The sequence below is a fragment of the Brienomyrus brachyistius genome, chromosome 17 (genome assembly GCF_023856365.1).
Source record: "Brienomyrus brachyistius isolate T26 chromosome 17, BBRACH_0.4, whole genome shotgun sequence".
In the NCBI taxonomy this organism is placed as follows: Eukaryota; Metazoa; Chordata; class Actinopteri; order Osteoglossiformes; family Mormyridae; genus Brienomyrus; species Brienomyrus brachyistius.
The window spans coordinates 4,834,905-4,855,945 of NC_064549.1; the positions used below are offsets into that span (position 1 = coordinate 4,834,905).

The window sequence follows — 21,041 nt, forward strand, 5'->3', positions numbered from 1 at the left end:
AAAATAAATAACTGAGTAATTGGACTGGAATATGAAAAATCCACCTGCATGGCAGAGCACATCAAAACAAGCGCGTTGGCTAACCGAATGCGCAGACTACTGTGAGCATAAATACACCACCCAGCAGCCTCACCGACCACAGTGACACAGTATCTGTAGCTGCGTGTCGATCACAAAGGTGCAGCTGTTCCGGCACGGGAAGTTAGCAGTGGGTACTGGCTTTGGATTGGATTTCTATCCTGAAGGTTGCAGGTTTTAATCACACTAGGGTTCTGCACCCCTAAGGGAGGAACACATCCTATAATCCTGATGAAACCATGTTTGCTGCATACGGAACACTTTAGCAGAACGTCTATGGCATTTATACAAATGTACTTTTATTTATCTTCTATTTATCCTTTATTTTTATCCTACACCCCCCCCCCCAATTAATTTATCTTTACTCTCTTTTTTTCCCTAGTCACAGACTTTAATTTCATTGCACCCATATTAAACTGCGGACGTGGCAAATATAACTCTTGAAATCTGGAGACGTCGATCACCTTGGGAAACTGAGGTTACAGGGACACCATTCAATCATCCAAGGGGGTCATTTACAGGAGCCGCTATTCTCTGCGGGCGAGATACAACTATGAGGCGTGCGAAGTTTAAGGACCCGCATGACTCTTGTCAAAACAACTCCTGCCTTAAGCAACAAAATAGCAGATAATTATATTTGGAGGGACAGAGCTGCAGTTTCACAGGTCACTCAGACACTTGGGGATTTTAATAGCAAGGATTCCTGCTAAGCACCCTGGCTCACGGGTACAAGCTGGAGCCCCAAGGAATAACTATGCATTATGGGTAAAATGCTCAGCCCATTATTGCCTGGATTTTCCTTGGGGGGAAGCCTCCAGGAAGGGGTATTTGCGGGATCTGGAACAAACCGTCAACCACCCCTTCCCGCCCACCTCCACTCTGAACAGCATAGATTTGTGAAGGACACCCACCGCCCCCCCCCCGCCCCCCCGGAAACGACGGAGCCACAGCAGGCAGATTATGCCGAGGCACCAGAGCACTCAGTCGTGGGATTGGAGGTTTTGGCCGAGCGGGGGTCCTATAATTGAAATAGCGTTCGCTGCTGCACTGTCGAGTGGGCCGGGTGTGCGGGGGGGGGGCGGCAACTGGGAGTCCTGTCAGGGCACCAAGGCTTTTAGCACTCTGGGGGTGAGGCAGGAGCCAGGACAGAGAAATGAGAATTTAACGAGGGTGTCTCTGCTGCGTCCTGTGACTGACGCTGAGCCCCAGTGTCGTCCCGGATGGAGGCACTGGGGAAATAAGCTGGAACTTGAAGCCAGGCCGGTTAAACCGCAGAGCCGGTCCATGGCGACCCGCCTTTAACCGACAGGTTTGGGACGATACATGTACGCATGGCGGCGCTCACGCTCAGAACCGGAACCAGGAATCCCAGGTCCGTATACGGCTCAGAACGGACTCCATCCGCTGTCTGACAAGAGGTTCTATTACTGTTCAGGGAAATGGTGAATCAGTGTCCCCTCTGACCAAACACCTGCAGCAATGCACATTCCGGAAACCCACCATAAAGGCGACAGAGACCTACAGCCAGCACGCTTCTAAAAATACGGCAGATCCTGTCACGGGAACCCACGTCAGTAGCCTGTGGCCTGTATTATGGGGTGGGGGGGGCCTCCTGACTGCACACCCTGTGGTTGATTATCTCCCAGGGCCGCCCCCCCCCCCCCCCGCCCACTGTTCTCCTCGGAATGGAAAGGGCCCGGCTGTGCCCAGACAAACAGCAGCACTTTCTGAAAACTTAACACCCACACGAAAGACCTAGAAAACACAATTACTTCCAGATAATTTCAGGTGAAGCCATCAGCCTCAGTGGAAGGACGTAGGGAGGGGTCATACGCTAACAAGCGATTTAGTTTCCCCTCTGTTTTTCTTGCTTTCTCATGCTCGATGGCGTGTTCAACGTGAACTCCGAGTAGGTCCCCCGATCATTTGCGCATCACTGATCTCCACACATCCTGGTCCTGCAGGGGTTAGATGGCTTAGGCCACTCGGGGACTCCCGCGTCACAAATCCCCGCAGCCATCAGCGTTTGTCTTGGAGAACAATCAAACCTGGCTGCCGTGGTCTCTGAACCCTACGCCCTGCTGGAGGAGAAAAACGCCAGCGGACCCCCCCTCCCCCAACTCTTTGTCCATCCCTCAAGAGCAGCAACAACAGAGCAGGAGGTGACATTTTCCAGAATTCTCCATCCCATAATGGCTACCCAGTGCCTGAGCTGGCAGAAGTGGGAGCCAGGAGGTCGCCAAGGCCCCATACCCTTCAACGGGGAGCCAGAAACCCTGCGGGAGCACAGGCACGCCCCCCCCCCCCCCGGAAAATCAGCCTAGATCCAGGTGACTGAGTGATGCAGAAGGCTGAGGCATGAATGCATCCTGGAAACCTCCGCATGCACACACGCAGTGAAGGTATCCAGTAAGTAAAAACCAATTCCAGTATTTAGGACAATGCATATCTACAGAACCATCTGTTAGGAGGAAAAAAAGACCTGTCAGCTTGATACAAATCAGCCACTTATCCACCATGCGTGTGGAGCATGACAGATAGGAGAATCATTCAGGATTATGGCATTTAAGGACATGCGGGGAACATATTCAGCGTGCTGGATGATATGGAGGGTGTCAGGGACAGTACTTTAAATATTATGTAGGCCAATTTATTGTACATTTCAGAAGTTCACTGAAGTACAATTTATAAGATCCTCAGTCCATTTGCTCAGCTTGCTCTGACAGTAGATACAGGAGAAGAGAAATCCCTGAACAACGCTGCCCTCTAGTGGATCAGAGAGATATACACAGTGCACGATGCTCCTCCAGCTTTCTGTCACAAGTGTTCAACCCTCCAAGGGAGAAGTTTGGGCTGGAAGAGCGAAGGAGCTCAACCTACCATCATGTTTTCAATCATTAGTGCTAAAGAGTTTTACTAACAAAGGTATGCACAGCTGTTGCAAGAGCCCAAGGCACTTAATACATTAAAAGTAAAAATAATCCATGACTTTAGCACAGTAGGCGAAGTTTTCCACTAGAGACCCCATCAGTCATTGGCTCATTCACACAGAAATAAAGTGAAGCCTATGACCGGAGAAGGCTGAGATGATGAGGTTTTAGAGAAGTTATCTGGCATTGGTGGGGTGACAAGAACAGTTTCTGTAAACAGCCCTTCATGGGTAATCAGGTTCGAAGCTCCTCCCTCACTGTGTCCCAATCTGGGGGCATCCTTCAAAGCCCGTGGTCCATGACGGCAGAGCCTTTGTAGACTTCATTCTCCAAAGGATGACTGGAAAGTCTTGCCAAATGGGATGGTCTGGTCATCACCAGCTCTTACTATTGCCTAGCTGGGAGAGGCCCACGTCACTCCTACGCAATGAATCTTAGGATATGCAGGAATTTGAAGCCTTCAAGACGGACTGGACTTCTAACACCGCTGTGATGCACTCGGGCTTTGAATGCAGCCCCTGAACTGGGACACAGTCCATGTCTGCTCCATGACTTTTGCAAGCAGGGTGGTGGTGGATGTAAAGGGTTAAGGTTTGAGATGTTTGACGAATAGGCCCTACAACATATTTCCTTAGTGCACTGAAACCCAACCTGCAGATATTAGGGTGGACTATTGGGGGCCTTCGGTGGGGGGGGGGGGGGGTTTAAAAAGAAAACGAAAATAAAAATTCCCGTTCATACAGCAAGTAGGAAAACAACCTGAAACTGGGGAGAAGTTCTTTGTTGGTTAAAAGGCCGTTTCCGTTTCACTGATGGTTCATAGGAATCTAAGGATTACAAAACAGAAAGGGGGTGGGGGCTCTCCAGTGTAAATATCACAGTCCACCATTTAACGGTCTAAGGTACGCACAGTTGGGTGTTCACGCTATCAACTGGAACACCAACAAACCTTTCAAGACTCTCTCTCTGTATGTAATAATATGTAATCACCATCATGTATATTAATAATACATCTTTTAAGGACATATGCCATATTTTGAAAAAAATTATATTATATTCAATAACCAACAGCTGTGCCATAATAAGACACATTTGGCTGGTGGGGCTTTAATAAATTTAATATGATATCCCGATAGCAGGATAATGGATTTCAAAACTCAAACACTGTCTGGCACATATCAAATACCAGCGGTGAAAATGGATATTGAACTGGGAATAGAAAGTAATATCAAGCAGGAGGAGCACGGCGTGGCCTCACCTAGCAGAAGGAGCACGTTCAATTAGGAGGGAATTCTGGGTGATCAATAATCCAGTTACCCCACATGCACCCATCAGCAAGGTGCGTCAGTCGTGAATTTTCCCCACCTGCTCCATTCCGTATAGCGTTAGAGTTAAGTGATGGACGCGCGCAAAGCGGTACAAAAAAGTTTATAAATGGCTGTAAAAAACACTTTACAGAAACTTCCCGGAATAAAAAGGGTTCACAATCTCCACTAGCACGGTCAAAAAAACTTGTTTTGCACCCCCACGCACAGACGGGGTCATTACAAAACTATCAACATAGGAGTCCTTGTGCCAACAGAAATTATTGAATGCATAATAAATGTAATATCCATGAGGATTACAACTGGCCTTATTGCAGAAGGTTCAATGCCCACACCTAGGGCTCCTGAAAGCTGACTGTGGGAGACCAATGTAAAATCCTGAGAAGCATCAACGTTGCTTCTAAACGACCCGCAGGATGTCAGCTACATGCGGCTGTATAACTGCAATATTTCTGCGGCCTCTCGCCCCACATGAGTCATTTAACAAAAGCCAAGCCAGCAACAGGACGTCAAAGAACAGCTCACCCTATTGTTTTTATGGCTGATGAAACTTACCGAAGCGAGTGTGTGGTAAAATACCCGCTTCATTACCAGCGGCCATTATCGTCAACTGGTGCACATTTACTGCCTTGAAACACCCTCGGAGGGGAATTACCGAAATTAAACCACTGTGAGACATTCAGATCTATTAAGCACGGGGCTGTGATTCAAACAAACCTTACACTGAGCTTTTAAATAATCTCTAATCGGCGTTTTCAGTGATGTAATACGATTGTTCCACGCAACAACAAGCGTTAAAAGCCATATATTTTTTAAACTTTTTAATTAAAAACAGTTTAAATCCGTCCAGTTATTTTACATCCATTGTCACACAACGGTAAGCAAAATGGGGGTCACGACGCTGCGTGACACAGATGCAGGTAATCTTAATAAGGCGCTGCATGGTCGCACAAATATACAGTGTCTGTAATAATTGCAGCGCCAGTAGTGGAAGACTGAAGGCCATGGGGAAGGAGCCAAACGTGATCCTGTCACTGGAGGGAGAAATGACACCCGAAACGGGAGAAGGAGCATCTCCGCCACCTCAGCGGCAACGGCAGTAGCTGGGACAGATAACCGGAGGACTTATGCATCTCCAGACCGGCACTGACGAGGAGCGAAGGAAACAAGCATTCTTTGCTAAGCATTATCTAACAAAGCATAGAAACTTTATTTATGTTTCTACACGATGATTTCATTACAACACAGCTCTCTTACAGGGACATTTAAAACAAGAATTTGAATTTAACCAGAGAAAAATAAAACAAATACTGTACACAATAAATAAATGAACGAAATAATGCATTTTCTTACAAACTGAATGAAAAGCATGTAAAATCTATCAATCAATACAGGAAAAAAAACTGAACATAAACATTGTTTCCTCATTTTCAAAACAGTGAGTAAACCTCTGTCGCCAGCAGAGGGCGCTGTTGCAAACTTGTCAACAAGTAGAAGTATGCAATCTTAAATATGCAAGGTGCAATACACACTGAAAATCATTCACTGAGCTGAAACCTTAAATTTACATAATCGTAAAGCAGTGTTAACGCTTGTGTCGAAGACAAGCCTGACCTTCCAAATCTTGGTCATTTTTTCCAGCTTTTCGGAAAAGAAGCACAAAATACACAGCTAGTTGGCAGTTTGGAGGTTGCATTTATTTTTGCCTTGACTGTGTAAAAGCTAAATGTTATTCCGTACTGCGGCCATAAGACGTTGCGCATGGGATAATGTCACTCTGCAGTACGTGCACTGTTAGGGAGACTGCGAGAGAAGAACGCAAGCACAACACATGCTCTGTATACCCACGAGAAACCTAATATTCAGTAACGCTTCTGAGTGCGTACCTCCCCCACTGCCTCTTTCCCTTTACGTATAAGGAGCAGGCAATTATCTAACAAAGTAACTTGGCATCGTACTGTCATCGCGATTATTTAGCAAATAAAGGTGTGTGCAAAACACCTCAAAGACGTACGAGGGAGAGTACACGCACGACATGGTCGCCGAAAAAATGTGAAAAGTACCAGAAGCGTTACAACTGGCAGGGATTTCTTTCTCAAGAATTACCGCCGACTAAGGTCTTTCTTCTTAACAGATATTACATTCATAATGTGCTGTGAAACGAAAATAACAACAATTCGTGCCAAGCTCTGATCAGAGTGATTTCTCATCGCTGTACGGCGCACAGGAGCCCTGTACATGTAAACAGCTACCAACCACACTTCAGAATTGGAACAGAGGAGTCAGAATCCCGAGCTTGTTTTTCAGACGTCAAGTCTTAGGACTGGTCATGCCTCTGACTTTAAGCGCGCGCAGGGTTCTCAGTATAAAGGAGACGACGGGTGCTCAATTTTCCACCCCAATAAACGTGCATTAAAAACCGCATTTACTTGTGCAAGTAAAATACTTCTCTAGAAAAATATAAACTGTCCTACTTCTTTAGTCAGAAAATAACGGATTACCAAAGGCAGAAAAACGAATGCAGTGTGGAATGGAGATATTTAAAATGGCCAGTAGTTGAATTCTAAAAACTTCTGTTTCATGGCCAGAATGAAGTAGCCATTAAAAGTCAAATGCTTTGCCTCTCAGACTGGCACACAGTGGTCTGCGGGTTGGGGTAGCCCTCACCTGTGCAAAACTCGCTAACTGGGAGCACAGCCCCTCTTTCTCTGACATACAAGAAGGCATCAGTGTGCAGAAAGTAAGACTGTTAAACAGGTGTGCTCTCCCTGGGAGAGGACCTCTACAAGCTCCCTTTCGGGTGACCAGAAGACAAAAATATATCTTGCTATTTCTAGGATCATGTGATGCTGGTGTGGGAAAGTCCCACTTAGTGGAAAGCTTTCCTATTTCCTCGTCTCCTAAATTCAAACAAAAGTTACTATCACATCCTGATTTTCAAAACATTTTACAGACAAAGGTTTGGTTCATTCTAAAACAGAAATACGTTATACCTTAAAGGATCTTAAAGGGATGGTGTCCCCACCATTTGATGAGACTCCTCTATCCGTTGATGGTCTTACCATTTAGGAGAGCAAGACTACAACTCCCAGAATGCACCCACAAAAGAGTTGGTCTTTGGGTGGACTGTCAGCAGGAGGGGTCTTGGATGTCCGGTAGCTAAGGTAGTTCCGCCAGCTCTCCCATGATCCCCTGTGTCCCCTTTCGCTGCCTTGGTCTACCTCTCAGATCTGATCTTGTAGCGCAGGACAAAGTAGGCAAGGAGACGGAGCAAGACAAAGAAGATACCCAGCACGATGAAGTCCAGGTACAGCTTGGCGTTCTCTACATCAAGTTCCTTTAGGATGGCTGCTGACTTCTGAAAGTGACATGTGTCATCGTCGTCGCAATGGAGGTCTTCACGGTTCAGCCCATAGATGGACAGGATCACGCCTTCAAAACCATACCTGCAGATTGTGATCAGAATCTCAGGGATACTGACAGAAACACTGCAAAACACTTTCACCAGTGACACAACTGGTAAAGAACAGCACAAAAAAGGACCCTTTCTCAGGTCATAGTTGGCATCCTCGTGCTTTACCCCATGCCACGTGAGGGTCGTTCACTTGCCTGACATAGGAAACGTAGGAAATCCACTGCAAGTACTTTGGTATGGTGTCAAAGCTGACAAAGAACCCAGAGAACAGCAGCACAGGGATGGCAGTCACTGGACCAACAAACGTAGCCACCTGAAAGCCAAAGGAGAGATGATTACAGAAGCAGGCGCACCATAGCTATACTAAACTGTCTCAGAAGGTGCAGCTCTGAGTCAGAGAAACTAAGGCTAACACAGATACCTGAATCAAGTACTCAACCAAGCAAAAGTCATAGACAACAGCATGAATATTTTAAATCTTTTGTTTAATTGGTTGCCTTTTGTACTATTTTTGGAGTCCGGTTCCAGAAACGCTTGGGCTACAGTCAGAGCGTGGACTCGCCTGCAGGGAGGTAGAGGCTGCCCCAATTAGCAGCCCAAGAGACTGGGCCACCAGTGACGTCATGGTCCCCAGGGACAGGAAGAGTATGAAGCGGAGGGCGTCGCAGGGCTGTGATGTCATCCAGTAGACGATGGTGCAGTAGGCCACTGGGAACACCACCTGCGTGGCAGGAAAATGCAATGACGTCCCCGGTAAATGACAGGCAGTCTGCATTTCATGAAGTCCAAATGTGATGCCTTAGCCACCAGAGTGGCAAACCCGTGTTACCTGGAAGGGAACATCAGCCATGGTCTTGGCAAGATAGTAGGCCTTCAGGCTGTACCAGTAGTTCAGGTGCTCCCTTAGAAAAACCCCCATCTCGAGAGGAACTGAAGGTCAGGGGAGGGAACCAAATTTCAGCACGTTTCACCTCTGAGGAGGTTCAGGTCTCCAGATCTGTTACCAAACTCACATGTCAACACGGTGGGCATGAGCGCGGCGAACATGAGGAACAGCATGGAGAAGAAGAGGAAGCCGGAGTTGCTGAGGACTCTCTTGGCCTCGTTACCGATACCCAGGTAGAGAAGCCCGATCAGGATGCCGATTCCGATGTGAGAGGTGATCTGCAGGTGAGTCAGTACCTGGTTGACAAACAACAACATTAACTGACCCTGTGCTTTCAATTGCATATAAACACACATTTCAGGAAAACACTGTTTTATTGCTGTTTGTCGGTAATGAGAAAGATATGGAAATTAATTTTACAGTGCTGTCTGTCCACTGAGGGCGGCGGGGTTTCTTACTGAATCTCTCATGATGCTGAGAAATGTCCTCTTGAAAAGGATAGAGAACTGAGTCATGCAGCTAGCCGAGAAGCTGTGGCATCCCTCCGTGGAGGAAGAATCCTGCGGCATCAGGGTGTCAGAAGACCAATCAGCCAGCTTCTTCAAACATTTAGTGATAAAAATCTACAGACATACGTGACTCTCATGACCCTGCAGGTGGGCCCTGGGTAAAGTTTCAATTTTCAATGCCATGTGCATTCTGGGAATTGTATTGCCAGAGTGGTCAACCCTTACAGTAGACCATGTAGTGCAACATAAGATCCAGGTCATGAGGGCAACAGCAACATTCATGCAAACATGAAACCATATACAATAACACATTACACAATACAACACAGGGTACTCTACACAACAGTATACAATAGACCCAGGTGCAATAACCAATAATTAACCAATTATGTGTGTATGAATGTTTACCTCATCTATGGGTTTCTGCGACAGGTAGGGCTTGATGAGGTCGTCATCCTGCTTCTCTATCCTGTAGTTCCTTTCACTCATCCGGTCCTGCACAGCCTTCACCAGTCTGGCCGTCTGATCCCCATATTCCACTGAGGCCACTTCCATCACTGTAAGTCAGCCAAAGCCCCTTACTAACACAGATGTACAGCTGATGCCCTGCTGATAAACTGTGCCTTCACATATGAAAACTGTCTTACCAAAATCTGCAGGGTTATGATATGTAGGACAGTTCAGTCCCAGCTCCCTTAGGTACGGAACAAGGCTGGACACCTTCCCCTGATAGATACACTGGCCTTGGCTCAGGACGTAGAGCTGTGAACAGCCATGGATAAGCCACAATTAGGCGATGTCCATTGCAGTAAGTCCAGCACAACATGTCACCACGTTTACCTTGTCAAAGAGCTCAAAGAGCTTGGCACTGGGCTGGTGGATGGTACAGATGATTGTTCTCCCACCCTGGGCCAGAGCCTTCAAGAGCGAGATCACCTGGAAGCAGGAGGAGCTGTCCAGGCCACTGCAGGGGAGCACAACAAAGGAAAGTCTTCAGCGGTTCATTATCCGTGTTTCTGATTGGGGCTCAGACTCCTGACCGGGCTCAGACTCCTGACCGTGTTTCTGATTGGGGCTCAGACTCCCGACCGTGTTTCTGATTGGGGCTCAGACTCCCGACCGTGTTTCTGATTGGGGCTCAGACTCCCGACCGTGTTTCTGATTGGGGCTCAGACTCCCGACCGTGTTTCTGACTCGGGCTCAGACTCCCGACCGTGTTTCTGACTCGGGCTCAGACTCCCGACCGTGTTTATGACTCGGGCTCAGACTCCCGACCGTGTTTATGACTCGGGCTCAGACTCCCGACCGTGTTTCTGACCGGGCTCAGACTCCCGACCGTGTTTCTGACCGGGCTCAGACTCCCGACCGTGTTTCTGACCGGGCTCAGACTCCTGACCGTGTTTCTGACCGGGCTCAGACTCCTGACCGTGTTTCTGACCGGGCTCAGACTCCCGACCGTGTTTCTGACCGGGCTCAGACTCCTGACCGTGTTTCTGACCGGGCTCAGACTCCTGACCGTGTTTCTGACCGGGCTCAGACTCCCGACCGTGTTTCTGACCGGGCTCAGACTCCTGACCGTGTTTCTGACCGGGCTCAGACTCCTGACCGTGTTTCTGACCAGGCTCGGACTTCCGTTCGTGTTTATCTTTATCAACCAACGCCCTGCTGAAGCTTGTCCACACCACTTCTTCTTGAAGTTGGCCAGCTTCCCTGTCTACAAACCAACCATGCAGTGTACTTGTTGACCCAAAGAATTACTTCATATTATAATCTTATGATAACTCAGAGGATGCCCTGAAGCAAGCGGTTAAAGCTTGTTTTCCTGTCAGGGTGAGATTAGGCCTCTCATTGAAGGTGGGTAATGAGACTACAGAGCAAAGAACTAAAAATACAACATTAAAACATGATGTGCAGAGCAATAAAGAGGGGGAGGGAGGTACTGTTCAAAATTCCTGGAAGATTTAACTCTAGTAACTGGAGATAAGAACACAGTATCGTTTCAAATGAGAAATCACTAAATAATACTCAGTAGCACTTTACTTGAGGCGGCACAAATAACGTAGTAATACACTCTTACTTAATATATTAATTAACTAGAGACTTAGTGTTAGTTATGTACTGATCCCATGTTTGTTCATCATTAACCTGCGAAAACGGTTCATGTGTTTCATGCAGTTTCATGCAGTTATATATTCATGATTTTTAGTTACAGAATCAATTGAGTTCACAATTGGAATATATATATATATATATATATATTAGCCTTTTCAGCATTAAATGCAGATTAACCTGCTTTACTGTAACGATTTTAACCACAGGGGCTAACGATGCTGCACCAGGTCATCCTCATTAATTAGTGTATAGCTGCTCATACTAAGAAAGGGGCCTTTAAACTTGCTCAGTTCAGACTCTCTCTGATGCCCGAAGGCGAAGGCTGTGCTGACCTGCAGCCCCCACCACACTCCCGTGCTTGCTGACCTGCAGCCCCCACCACACTCCCGTGCTTGCTGACCTGCAGCCCCCACCACACTCCCGTGCTTGCTGACCTGCAGCCCCCACCACACTCCCGTGCTTGCTGACCTGCAGCCCCCACCACACTCCCGTGCTTGCTGACCTGCAGCCCCCACCACACTCCCGTGCTTGCTGACCTGCAGCCCCCACCACACTCCCGTGCTTGCTGACCTGCAGCCCCCACCACACTCCCGTGCTTGCTGACCTGCAGCCCCCACCACACACCCGTGCTTGCTGACCTGCAGCCCCCACCACACACCCGTGCTTGCTGACCTGCAGCCCCCACCACACACCCGTGCTTGCTGACCTGGTGGGCTCGTCGAAGAACATGACGGGCGGGTTGTTGACCAGCTCCAGCGCGATGGCAAGTCGCTTCCTCTGCCCTCCTGACAGGTTTGCTGTGCGCGTCTTGGCGCACTGCAGCAAGCCGAGAGCAGTCAGGATCTCTTTGACCTGGAGAGCACTGATATCTCAGAATGCCACCTGCCGAAGCTAACACCACGCTAATGCTAAACCTGGTCTGTTACTCTTACCATCTCACGTCTCCCTTCATCCTTCTTCTGAAGTTTAAGATTCGCAGATACCTAGAAAAGATACAGGAAAGCGGGTGAATTTTCATGCGTTAGATATTTATTCCACGAACACTAGGCATGCAAAAGAGCACGATGAGCAAGACTGTCACGTGGCTCACTCAGTATCAAGACCCTCCACCTAACCCTTACCATCATGGCCTCCTCAACTGTCAGATGTGGGAGGAGCATGTCGTCCTGCATGATGTAACAGGACACCTTCCGGAAGGAGCGCAGGTCACGTGGCTGCCCATTGATCAAGATCTCCCCCTTCATCCCCGTTTCCCTGAATATGCAAAGAAACAGGCGTTAAACTGTTTTAGTGGTGATGTTTCTTAGATCACTTTATCTGATAGCAGTGCTGGCCATACTTAATCATTTTAATTGCAGACACCAGTGAAAATGTACTTCACAATACACCCTCTGGTGGCTGCATGGTGAAACTGCAGTTTGCGAACACCAGCCCTCCTTTGCACCGAGATTTACAAAGATGACCTTCTGTCACACAGCGAATTGTCACTTAACGTTATTCCTAAGTGAAGATTGGTTTCTGCTTCCTGTCAGACATGCCCCCCCCCCCTTGCCCGTCAGAGCAAAGTATTATAATAAAGGATGGGTGTGGACTGAGGAGATCAAATATACCCAAACTAAGCATGATCAAACAGCTGCAGGATTGTTCTGTGACTGTTCTCTGGTTTCCAATCCGTCAGTCTTATTCATCTGTGTTGACTCCGTATGCCTTGGGGGGAGGGGGAGGTATGATGGTTCGAGGGACACGCTCGGGTCCCCCATTTCATAATGAACCAGGCTGCAAAGTAGCCAGGAACATAACAAGGACCTGGGATGGTCAGGGGGTCACAGAGCAGGATTTGGACATTTCCAGGGGAGTCCAAAGAATAGGTTTCTTAAAAAAGCCTTTTGTGCGGAAAAGGAGTGTGGTCCAGTGTAAGTCGACATGGGGTGGTTTCCCTGCCCTCTTTTAGACTGCGGGGTCTCGCCAAGGATTTTGGGGCTCAACCAAGTTTTTACCTGGTCGCTGACGCCCTGCAGCTGGGCTGATGACTGGCTGCTGACGGCACCTCACCTGTAGCCGGCCAAGATGTTCATGAGCGTAGACTTCCCGGCCCCAGAGGGTCCCATGATGGCCACCAGTCCACCACTGGTGAAACTCCCAGAGATGCCTTTCAGCAGGGTCTTGTAACCTGAAACGCAGGACACATGCAGACTGAGCCGTGAAGCTCTCCGATTGGAAGGCAGGCCACCAAGCGGCTGTACCTGCCTGGCCCTGGTGCCCGGCCTCCGACTGCGCATCTCCATCCTGTGTGCTTATATATGCGGTGTAAAGCACAAAGGTGTGTTAAGGTGTATTAAAATCAACAGCCGCACGGATGTCACCACTGTCAAGTTAAGACTTAAGATTTCCCCAGCATCTCCACCCTGACTTTTAACCCTGCTCTCACAATTGTATGTTTCTCTGTATAAAATTTCAAATAAATAAATAATTAAAATGTGTGTATTTCTTTTGATATTTGATGTCCTTGTTTAGATCACGTGGAGGAACCAGACAGTACATCAGACGTACTATTTAACATCAAAGAGTGTTTTGCTGTAACCCAGCCAATAGGAAAGCTGAAAGCTGAAACGCAGAACACCTAGTGGCTCCAAAGAGGAAATCGGGGGCGGAGAATGCCTCCTGGGGTCCTCTTATTTAGCTAATGCATGTGTTTCAACACTAATCCTGTTCATTCTACTGCTTTCTGGACCAACTGGATTTTCCATTACAGTCTGTTATATTTACGCATTGGCTCTCATCACCCCCCCCTTCCCAGGAAGGTCAGTTGAGCTGCTGAATGCAGGCTTTCACATGGGGGGGGATGTCTGCAAATGAGTGACTTTCCCTCAAGCATACAGGGAAACATGGGGAGACACTTCACTGCTTGCAGTGGGCTGGGAAAAGTCAAAGACAACCCAAATAACCAAACGGTCGCTTGAGACAGTTCTATCCATCCATCCATTTTCCAAACCGCTTATCCTATTGGGTCGCGGGGGGTCCGGAGCCTATCCCGGAAGCAATGGGCACGAGGCAGGGAACAACCCAGGATGGGGGGCCAGCCCATCGCAGGGCACACTCACACACCATTCACTCACACATGCACACCTATGGGCAATTTAGCGACTCCAATTAGCCTCAGCATGTTTTTGGACTGTGGGGGGAAACCGGAGTACCCGGAGGAAACCCCACGACGACATGGGGAGAACATGCAAACTCCATACACATGTGACCCAGGCGGAGACTCGAACCCGGGTCCCAGAGGCGTGAGGCAACAGTGCTAACCACTGCGCCACCATGCTGCCCCTGAGACAGTTCTAGACCCCATAAAAAAACTCTGTCAAAATGAAATGTCCTGACCAAGTAAACAAAATGAAAGTTTAGAAGAGAAGATGAGATTTATCATCTGTTAAAGATAAGACTCGTATTATTACAGTACTACGTTAAAGTGTACTAGTTATTAATTCCCTGTGACTGACCCTAACCAGGAAAAGTGGTCAGAAGATAGACGGATGGATAGTTATTCGCTGTAAAGTACTTATTACTAAGTGAGATACTACATAATGTACCATGTGACCACGGCACTTTTCTGGATGCTCTTCCACACTGATATTGCCGATTTGCAGAGGCACCTTCATCTTCTCTTCAGTTAGATTCTAGGAAACTAACGATGAGTCAGTGTCCACATGGGGGCTCCATCATGCCAGCGTGAGCCAGTCATTCTTCAAAGCTCCAGCCATCCAGAAAAGTGCCAGAAGATGCTGTCCAATCACCATCTGTTGCCAGGTAACACCCGCCCTTAATCATTTGGGGTTCTCACTAAATTATGCAATTTCCCATTTTCCATCTGCCGTGCCTGGATGTAATGTTTACTCCAGAAGGGAGAGTCAATGTCAATGCTGTCCATACTACCTAGATCACATACTACCAGACTTATTCGATCATGTCCTGTATTAGTCTTTAGCGTTACTGTTCTTAATTACGTCCCATTCCTTTAAGATATCCGAACACACTTCAGTCACATTCCTATTAATATGACAGAGGGTTTCTGCCCCATGATGTCGCACCCCGAACAGATGGTGAACGATGGCCATGCAATGTGGCGCCTCACATCTGTCGGACTGAGCTTCACAAATCTCGACCAGCAGCAGCACATTACTGCCACGGCTCCCATCACTGACTCATTCCTTCCTGCCAGCTCAGGGTCAGGGTATAACCCTATTACCAGGTAATCTCCTCGTCTCATCCCTCTCTCCACAAAGGGAGACACAATGCCGTCTATGAATGGCAACTCGGATAAGTGCTTTTACTGACTTTTGGGTCCAAGTGAGCTATTTTGTGTCATAAATTCCAGCAAATCCCATTTGATTAGACTGCCTTTAGAGCCTCTTGTGCATAACAGCGTCTTATGTAAGCCATGGTAAAAAGAGCAATGAAGCAGGCAGTGTCGTTTGTGTTACAATCCTCACCTGAAGCAACTCCCACATAGGGCCTCCCTGAATTCACCAGGCTTCATGGCCAGTGCAAAGTATGATATTAGAGACTGGAAGGTCACTATATAAAGGAATTTACTACCCCCCAAAATATACTATTCTATTTATTACTCTCTATGGCTGCTGTACCCTTGAGAATGAGAGTTAACCAAGATCCTGCTGCTGAAACGTCCGACATGTAAGCAGGAGTTGCTGTGGAGAGTAAGTGTGGGATGATCAGATTATACTGGCCAGCGATGCTGGGGGAACCCAAACACAGTTTTAGAACTGATTGTCAGTCACACGCAGCATGCCAGGGAGAGAGAGAGAACCTGACCTAGATCACCCCAGATGAGACTCTATTCCGGTATATAACAGGGGACATAAGAGCCCGCAAACAAAAGCTGGAGCATAAATGAGGTAACTGTACTTAAACGGGTACGTCACGCTAGCTAGCTGGATCACCTCCATTCGGGTCAAGGTGGCCAGCTGATCCTTCAGTTTACTGTATCCAGCTGGGTACGCAAACACATCTCATGGCTGTAAGCCATTCTGGCAGCTGCTGGCCCTGTAAGCAGTGGCAACCGCCCCCCCCCCCCGTGTTTACGTTATCCTTTCCATCCCACCATTTTGATACCAAGAACTGTGCCTCATGAGTGAGGCCTACCTCATCCATCTGCCCCCACACCCGTTTTGATAAGATTTATCCAACTGAGAATCAGGCTGCAACAATTCAGTAAAAACCAAGAACAGATGGTCCTATTGCCAGAAATGGTGCATTTTTAAACAGCTGTATACTGCTATATTGAGTTTTATTTATTTTTACACGCTGTTTCAACACATTTAAAACATGCAGGTAACCAGGATTTGATTCAAAAAGCAATAAAATTAACTTAAATCAACAGGTAAGGACTCTGTGTAGGCTGATGTAATGGTCCATCACCGTAGCAACAGCACAGCCAATCACAGCATGCAGCTCAGAAAGATCCTCTCCACATCCAGCCTGATGGGGTTACTGTAGTTTACTGACCGAGAGTACCCGGCCGGGACCAGATAGTGTGTGGCTTTTGTGTTACAGGGAGGAACTTTCAAATTTTTTTCTCTTAATCAAACAGTAACAAAACCTGTATTTCTATAGCAATAGAGACGAAGGTGGCTGATAAAATAAAGTACGCATATTCCCTTTGGCATACCCGGCCTGTGATTATACCTAAAAATAGCAGTAACAACAAAACTCTAAATGAGGGAAAAGCAATATGCCAAATACAGAGAACTACACTGTGCTGTCATTTGGGGATTCGTTAAGATGCCCGTTCCTGTTCAGGTTCAGACCTTGGTTTCCTATAACTGTACCAGAGAAAGGGAAATGTCTCCTGTCTCCATTATTTAGCATCCACACCTGCATCAATGCTCTTCCATCTTTAATGGAGATGGAGTCCGACGCTCATTAACTGCAAACCAGCCACACGTCCCGTGCACGTGCCTTTGTGTAGGTGTATTTCAGGAAAGCGCACGGTCACACATCACGTGACACAGTGACAGGCTCTTCTGCCAACACTAATCCACTGTTTCCCAAACCCAGTGCTCGGGGACCAAGAGTCGTTCCATGTTTTTGCTACCTTCCAGACAGTCAAAATTTCTGCTCCCTCCAAGCTCCGAGGGAACAAAAACATGGACTGTCTGTGGGTCCCTGAGGACCGGACTGGGAAACACTGACCTACCCCCAGAGAAACAATATATGGGTTGTCAGGAGCAGAGGCATGGAGACCGAGGGTGAAGGAGCCAAAACACTGCACGTGGTCTCCAGGTACGTCCAGTCAGTGTCCTCAGTGGAGCAGGATGATAACCAGAGGTGCATTACGCTCCGGACTAAATGTGCTTTGAGATACTCCTGGTGTCTGTTTTTAATGGGAGTGACAGCTGGACAGAGGCTTTTCCAAAGAAGGCCCACACTGGCAAACATTAGAGCCAGCCCACTGTCCCCCCGTTTTGTGTTGGGAGGCCACATGCCACTGGTGCTGGATGTCTTGGGCAGAAGAAATGCTGGAACCAGTCAAATTCTCGAAACCAGGAATGCTGCCTTTCCAGGTGAAAATCACCTCTTTTGTGTGCCCTAAATTGACCCCATTGAACAAAATGAACAACTGTTATGTCAAAAGAATGAATGATTAAATCACCTACTAAGGTTATTTAAGGTCACATCCGGGCGATTTCTGCAGTTTGAAAATATGTAAGACAGTATAACTTCCAGCCATCCATCTTCTCTACGGTTTGCAATCAGCGGAAAAACCAAATCACAACATATGCATGATATAAATCGACATCGATATAAAGACATTATGTAAATTACATTATGCCTCATGTGTAAATAATGCCAGAACGGAAAATACGGGTACCTTTCCTCCTCCACCACGGTCCTTCGGGGACTGAGTACGACACATCTTTAAATTCGATATTGACTGCCAGACGTCGGGGCAGGTAAGAGAAGCGCTGGTATTCAGCCAGGCCATTTTCATGCATCAGCGGGGTCTTCTGAGCGCCCCCATTCGACACAACCTCGTCAATGGACACGCACACATTCCTGGGCTCCACCATCAGATCTGGCGGCCCATTTGCGTTCTAAAGGAAAAAAATAAAACAATACAAGAAAAAACGCATTTAATGACCGAGAGTCCTACGCCTACACGTGTCCTATAGCTCCGAGATAATTGGTAAAATTTACCAAGCTGAATGTGCACTGAAAACTTACTCAGATTAACCCGTACTCTCATTTGACATGCATATAAAACACCAGCTCAGGGGGATCCGCAGATAAACAGGGGTTACTATCGGTCAAAGACGTTGACTTTATTTTAATTTCATATTATCATGATTATTACAGCGCCAGAGTAACTACAAAAAGAAACACTTCATAAAAAAAATACACCGTTTAGGGACTGACTGCGACTTGCGAGCGGAAAGGAAGAGAGAACTCACCATATCCCACCTGCGCACTTATCGCTTATGTATTTAATACATAACGGTAAGTTTAATGATCCTCTACGGATGAAGAATGGCTGTCGCATATAGCTTCACGACTAGAAAGCGACCTCGATATCTTATTTCCAGCTGGCGTCACTATTATAAATAGATAATAAAACTATTCTTTTGTCATCCCGGCTGTTGTAAAAGCACTAGGACTTGTATTAATCTAATATAAATAATTCAAAACAAAAACACAACAAAAGGCATATGTGCTTAAGAGGGAAAAGGTTACTGCAGTTCATCCCTTGCGAGTCCGATAACCGATACAGGTGGCGGTTATTTAAAGCCTGCCGCAGACTCAGCGGAGCATTCAGCTCCAGCCTGTTTCATTAAACCTATTAGGAATAAATGCACGTAAGCATGAGGAGAAGTAATCTAAGAAGGCGGACCGCACCGTGCATTTTATTTAGCAGCGCGTTCTCCACTTATGACAGGCTGGCAATGCGGAAATTAAACTGTATGAGGAGTAAAATCACATCTACACTTACCATAATTATTGAATTCGTGACCAATGTGTTGTTCACAGAAAACGCAGCCATTAGACAAGCCATTCCTTAGTTACTGTCCCAGCTGAGTATTCCGACGGTTTCCAATCGGGACAGTCCTCCCGGGACTGGTTTTGTGTGCGCTCCCCACTCAGGCTCCAGTATCTGCTGTGGCCGCTATGAAATCATTGTGTTTTTGTTTACAGGCCTACAGGCTGCTGTAGGTGCGTTCGGCGTGACGTCACCGCTCCGCCGCCGCCCCCTGCACCGGGAGACTTCATAGCTGCGCACCTCCCTGTAAGGACGCCCGCGGCACCGCCCATGAAGAAATAATTTCCATTCACATTTTGAAATGTGTCTAAAAAACTGGAGAGGAGTTTCTGCGAAATACTTACAAAACTCCACAATGTGTTTTAATGCCTGAATAGCCGTAATAAATTTGATTTAAGTACGGGCCGGTAACTCACCATTTTACGTTAAAGTACTCTAAAGGGGCGTTTCTATGACTGATCCAGTTCTGTACATCATTCTGCCCATCGCAGGGCACACTCACACACCATTCACTCACACATGCACACCTATGGGCAATTTAGCAACTCCAATTAGCCTCTGCAATTAGCCTTTTGGACTGTGGGGGGAAACCAGAGTACCCGGAGGAAACCCCACGGCGACATGGGGAAAACATGCAAACTCCGCACACATGTGACCCCGGCAGAGACTCAAACCCGGGTCCCAGACGTGTGAGGCAACAGTGCAAACCACTGCACCACCATGCCGCCCCTCAGGGAAAACTCATTGAGACTAAAATACTTGTAACACTTCTAACCAAGCATGAGATTTTTGGTTTGTGTTTTTCGTGAGAATACCTGAGTGGTGAAAAACTCAAAATGTATGTCCTGCATCACCCCAATTAATCATATCCACTGGGGACATTCAGATCATCCAACAGGATGAGACACACGAGCTGGCTCAAGGCACAACATGTGTGCAAAGTCCATGGGGCAGGATAGAATCACAGATGCAAATCACATCCATCACAGGACAGCTGTGTTGAATGTGCATGTATGGAGGGGGGTCCTAGGCTGACATGGGTAGGGGGGCCCCTAAAAGAAGGCTATTTGAGTGCAGGGGGGGGCAGGGATATAACTTACCGATCAGGATTGGGGTGGGAGTGCCATCGGTAAAATTTGCGGAATGGGGAGAGGGAGGTATCATGCCCACGGATTGATGGGCCAGATTTAAGTAGTTTAACCTTCTCCTCTTTTGCTGAAACCCTAGGCTATAGTGTAGGATAGCCTATGCCTTACTCTGAGGCTAGAGTTAGTCTTTAATTTTGATTTGTGTTCTTTCCATGTGTTTACAATATGTCTGCCATTTTAGCAGGACAGTAACTAAGACACTGGAGGTTAAATGTTAGTCTTGTATCTTTGTGCCCTTTTCTTCTTATTTAAGGATACTCTGGTCAGTTTGCTTGGCACGGAATTGGTACCAGTAGACTCCAGGATAGAAAAAAAAAATAAGTCTCAAAGGGGGGAAATTTGTCCATCCTGAAATCTGTCGTTGAAAATGCACATGACAGACATGTTGCTATAATTGGAATGATCATTTATTATGTATTCTTATTAGGGCTGGGCGATATATTGGGTTTTTCCAATATATCTTCATACAAGATATATGATGAGACAATATCATTTATATCGATATCATTTGTGGCTTTAAAATTATATTCATTGCACCGCCACTTCACCTATTTCTCCTCACCGTCTGTCTCTTGCAAAACTGCGCCC

The 21,041-nt window shown here is 47.1% G+C and overlaps 1 protein-coding gene across 1 annotated transcript; it reads right to left on the reverse strand.

The window, feature by feature from the left end:
* Positions 1–5,519: 5,519 nt before the first annotated feature.
* Positions 5,520–19,489, reverse strand: LOC125712114 (ATP-binding cassette sub-family G member 1-like). Its single transcript, XM_048981778.1, has 15 exons — positions 19,258–19,489; positions 18,142–18,364; positions 13,308–13,425; positions 12,377–12,509; positions 12,188–12,238; positions 11,962–12,107; positions 9,984–10,107; positions 9,791–9,905; positions 9,552–9,700; positions 9,093–9,194; positions 8,762–8,930; positions 8,578–8,678; positions 8,311–8,469; positions 7,943–8,061; positions 5,520–7,779 (listed from the first exon to the last, which is right to left on the reverse strand). The coding sequence occupies exons 1-15, from the start codon at positions 19,318–19,320 to the stop codon at positions 7,551–7,553; spliced, it is 2,001 nt and encodes a 666-aa protein (XP_048837735.1). The 5' UTR covers positions 19,321–19,489; the 3' UTR covers positions 5,520–7,550.
* Positions 19,490–21,041: the final 1,552 nt, after the last annotated feature.

What these genes read in the sequence shown, in the direction of transcription:
- LOC125712114 (XM_048981778.1), bottom strand. Translation starts at nt 19,320, where the DNA reads ATGGCTTGTCTAATGGCTGCGTTTTCTGTGAACAACACATTGGTCACG. An exon ending in ACCGTGGTGGAGGAGGAAAG is followed by an intron (nt 13,426 to 18,141) that starts GTACCCGTATTT and finishes CCTGCGTTTCAG; the next exon opens with GTTACAAGACCCTGCTGAAA. An exon ending in AACATCTTGGCCGGCTACAG is followed by an intron (nt 12,510 to 13,307) that starts GTGAGGTGCCGT and finishes TTGCATATTCAG; the next exon opens with GGAAACGGGGATGAAGGGGG.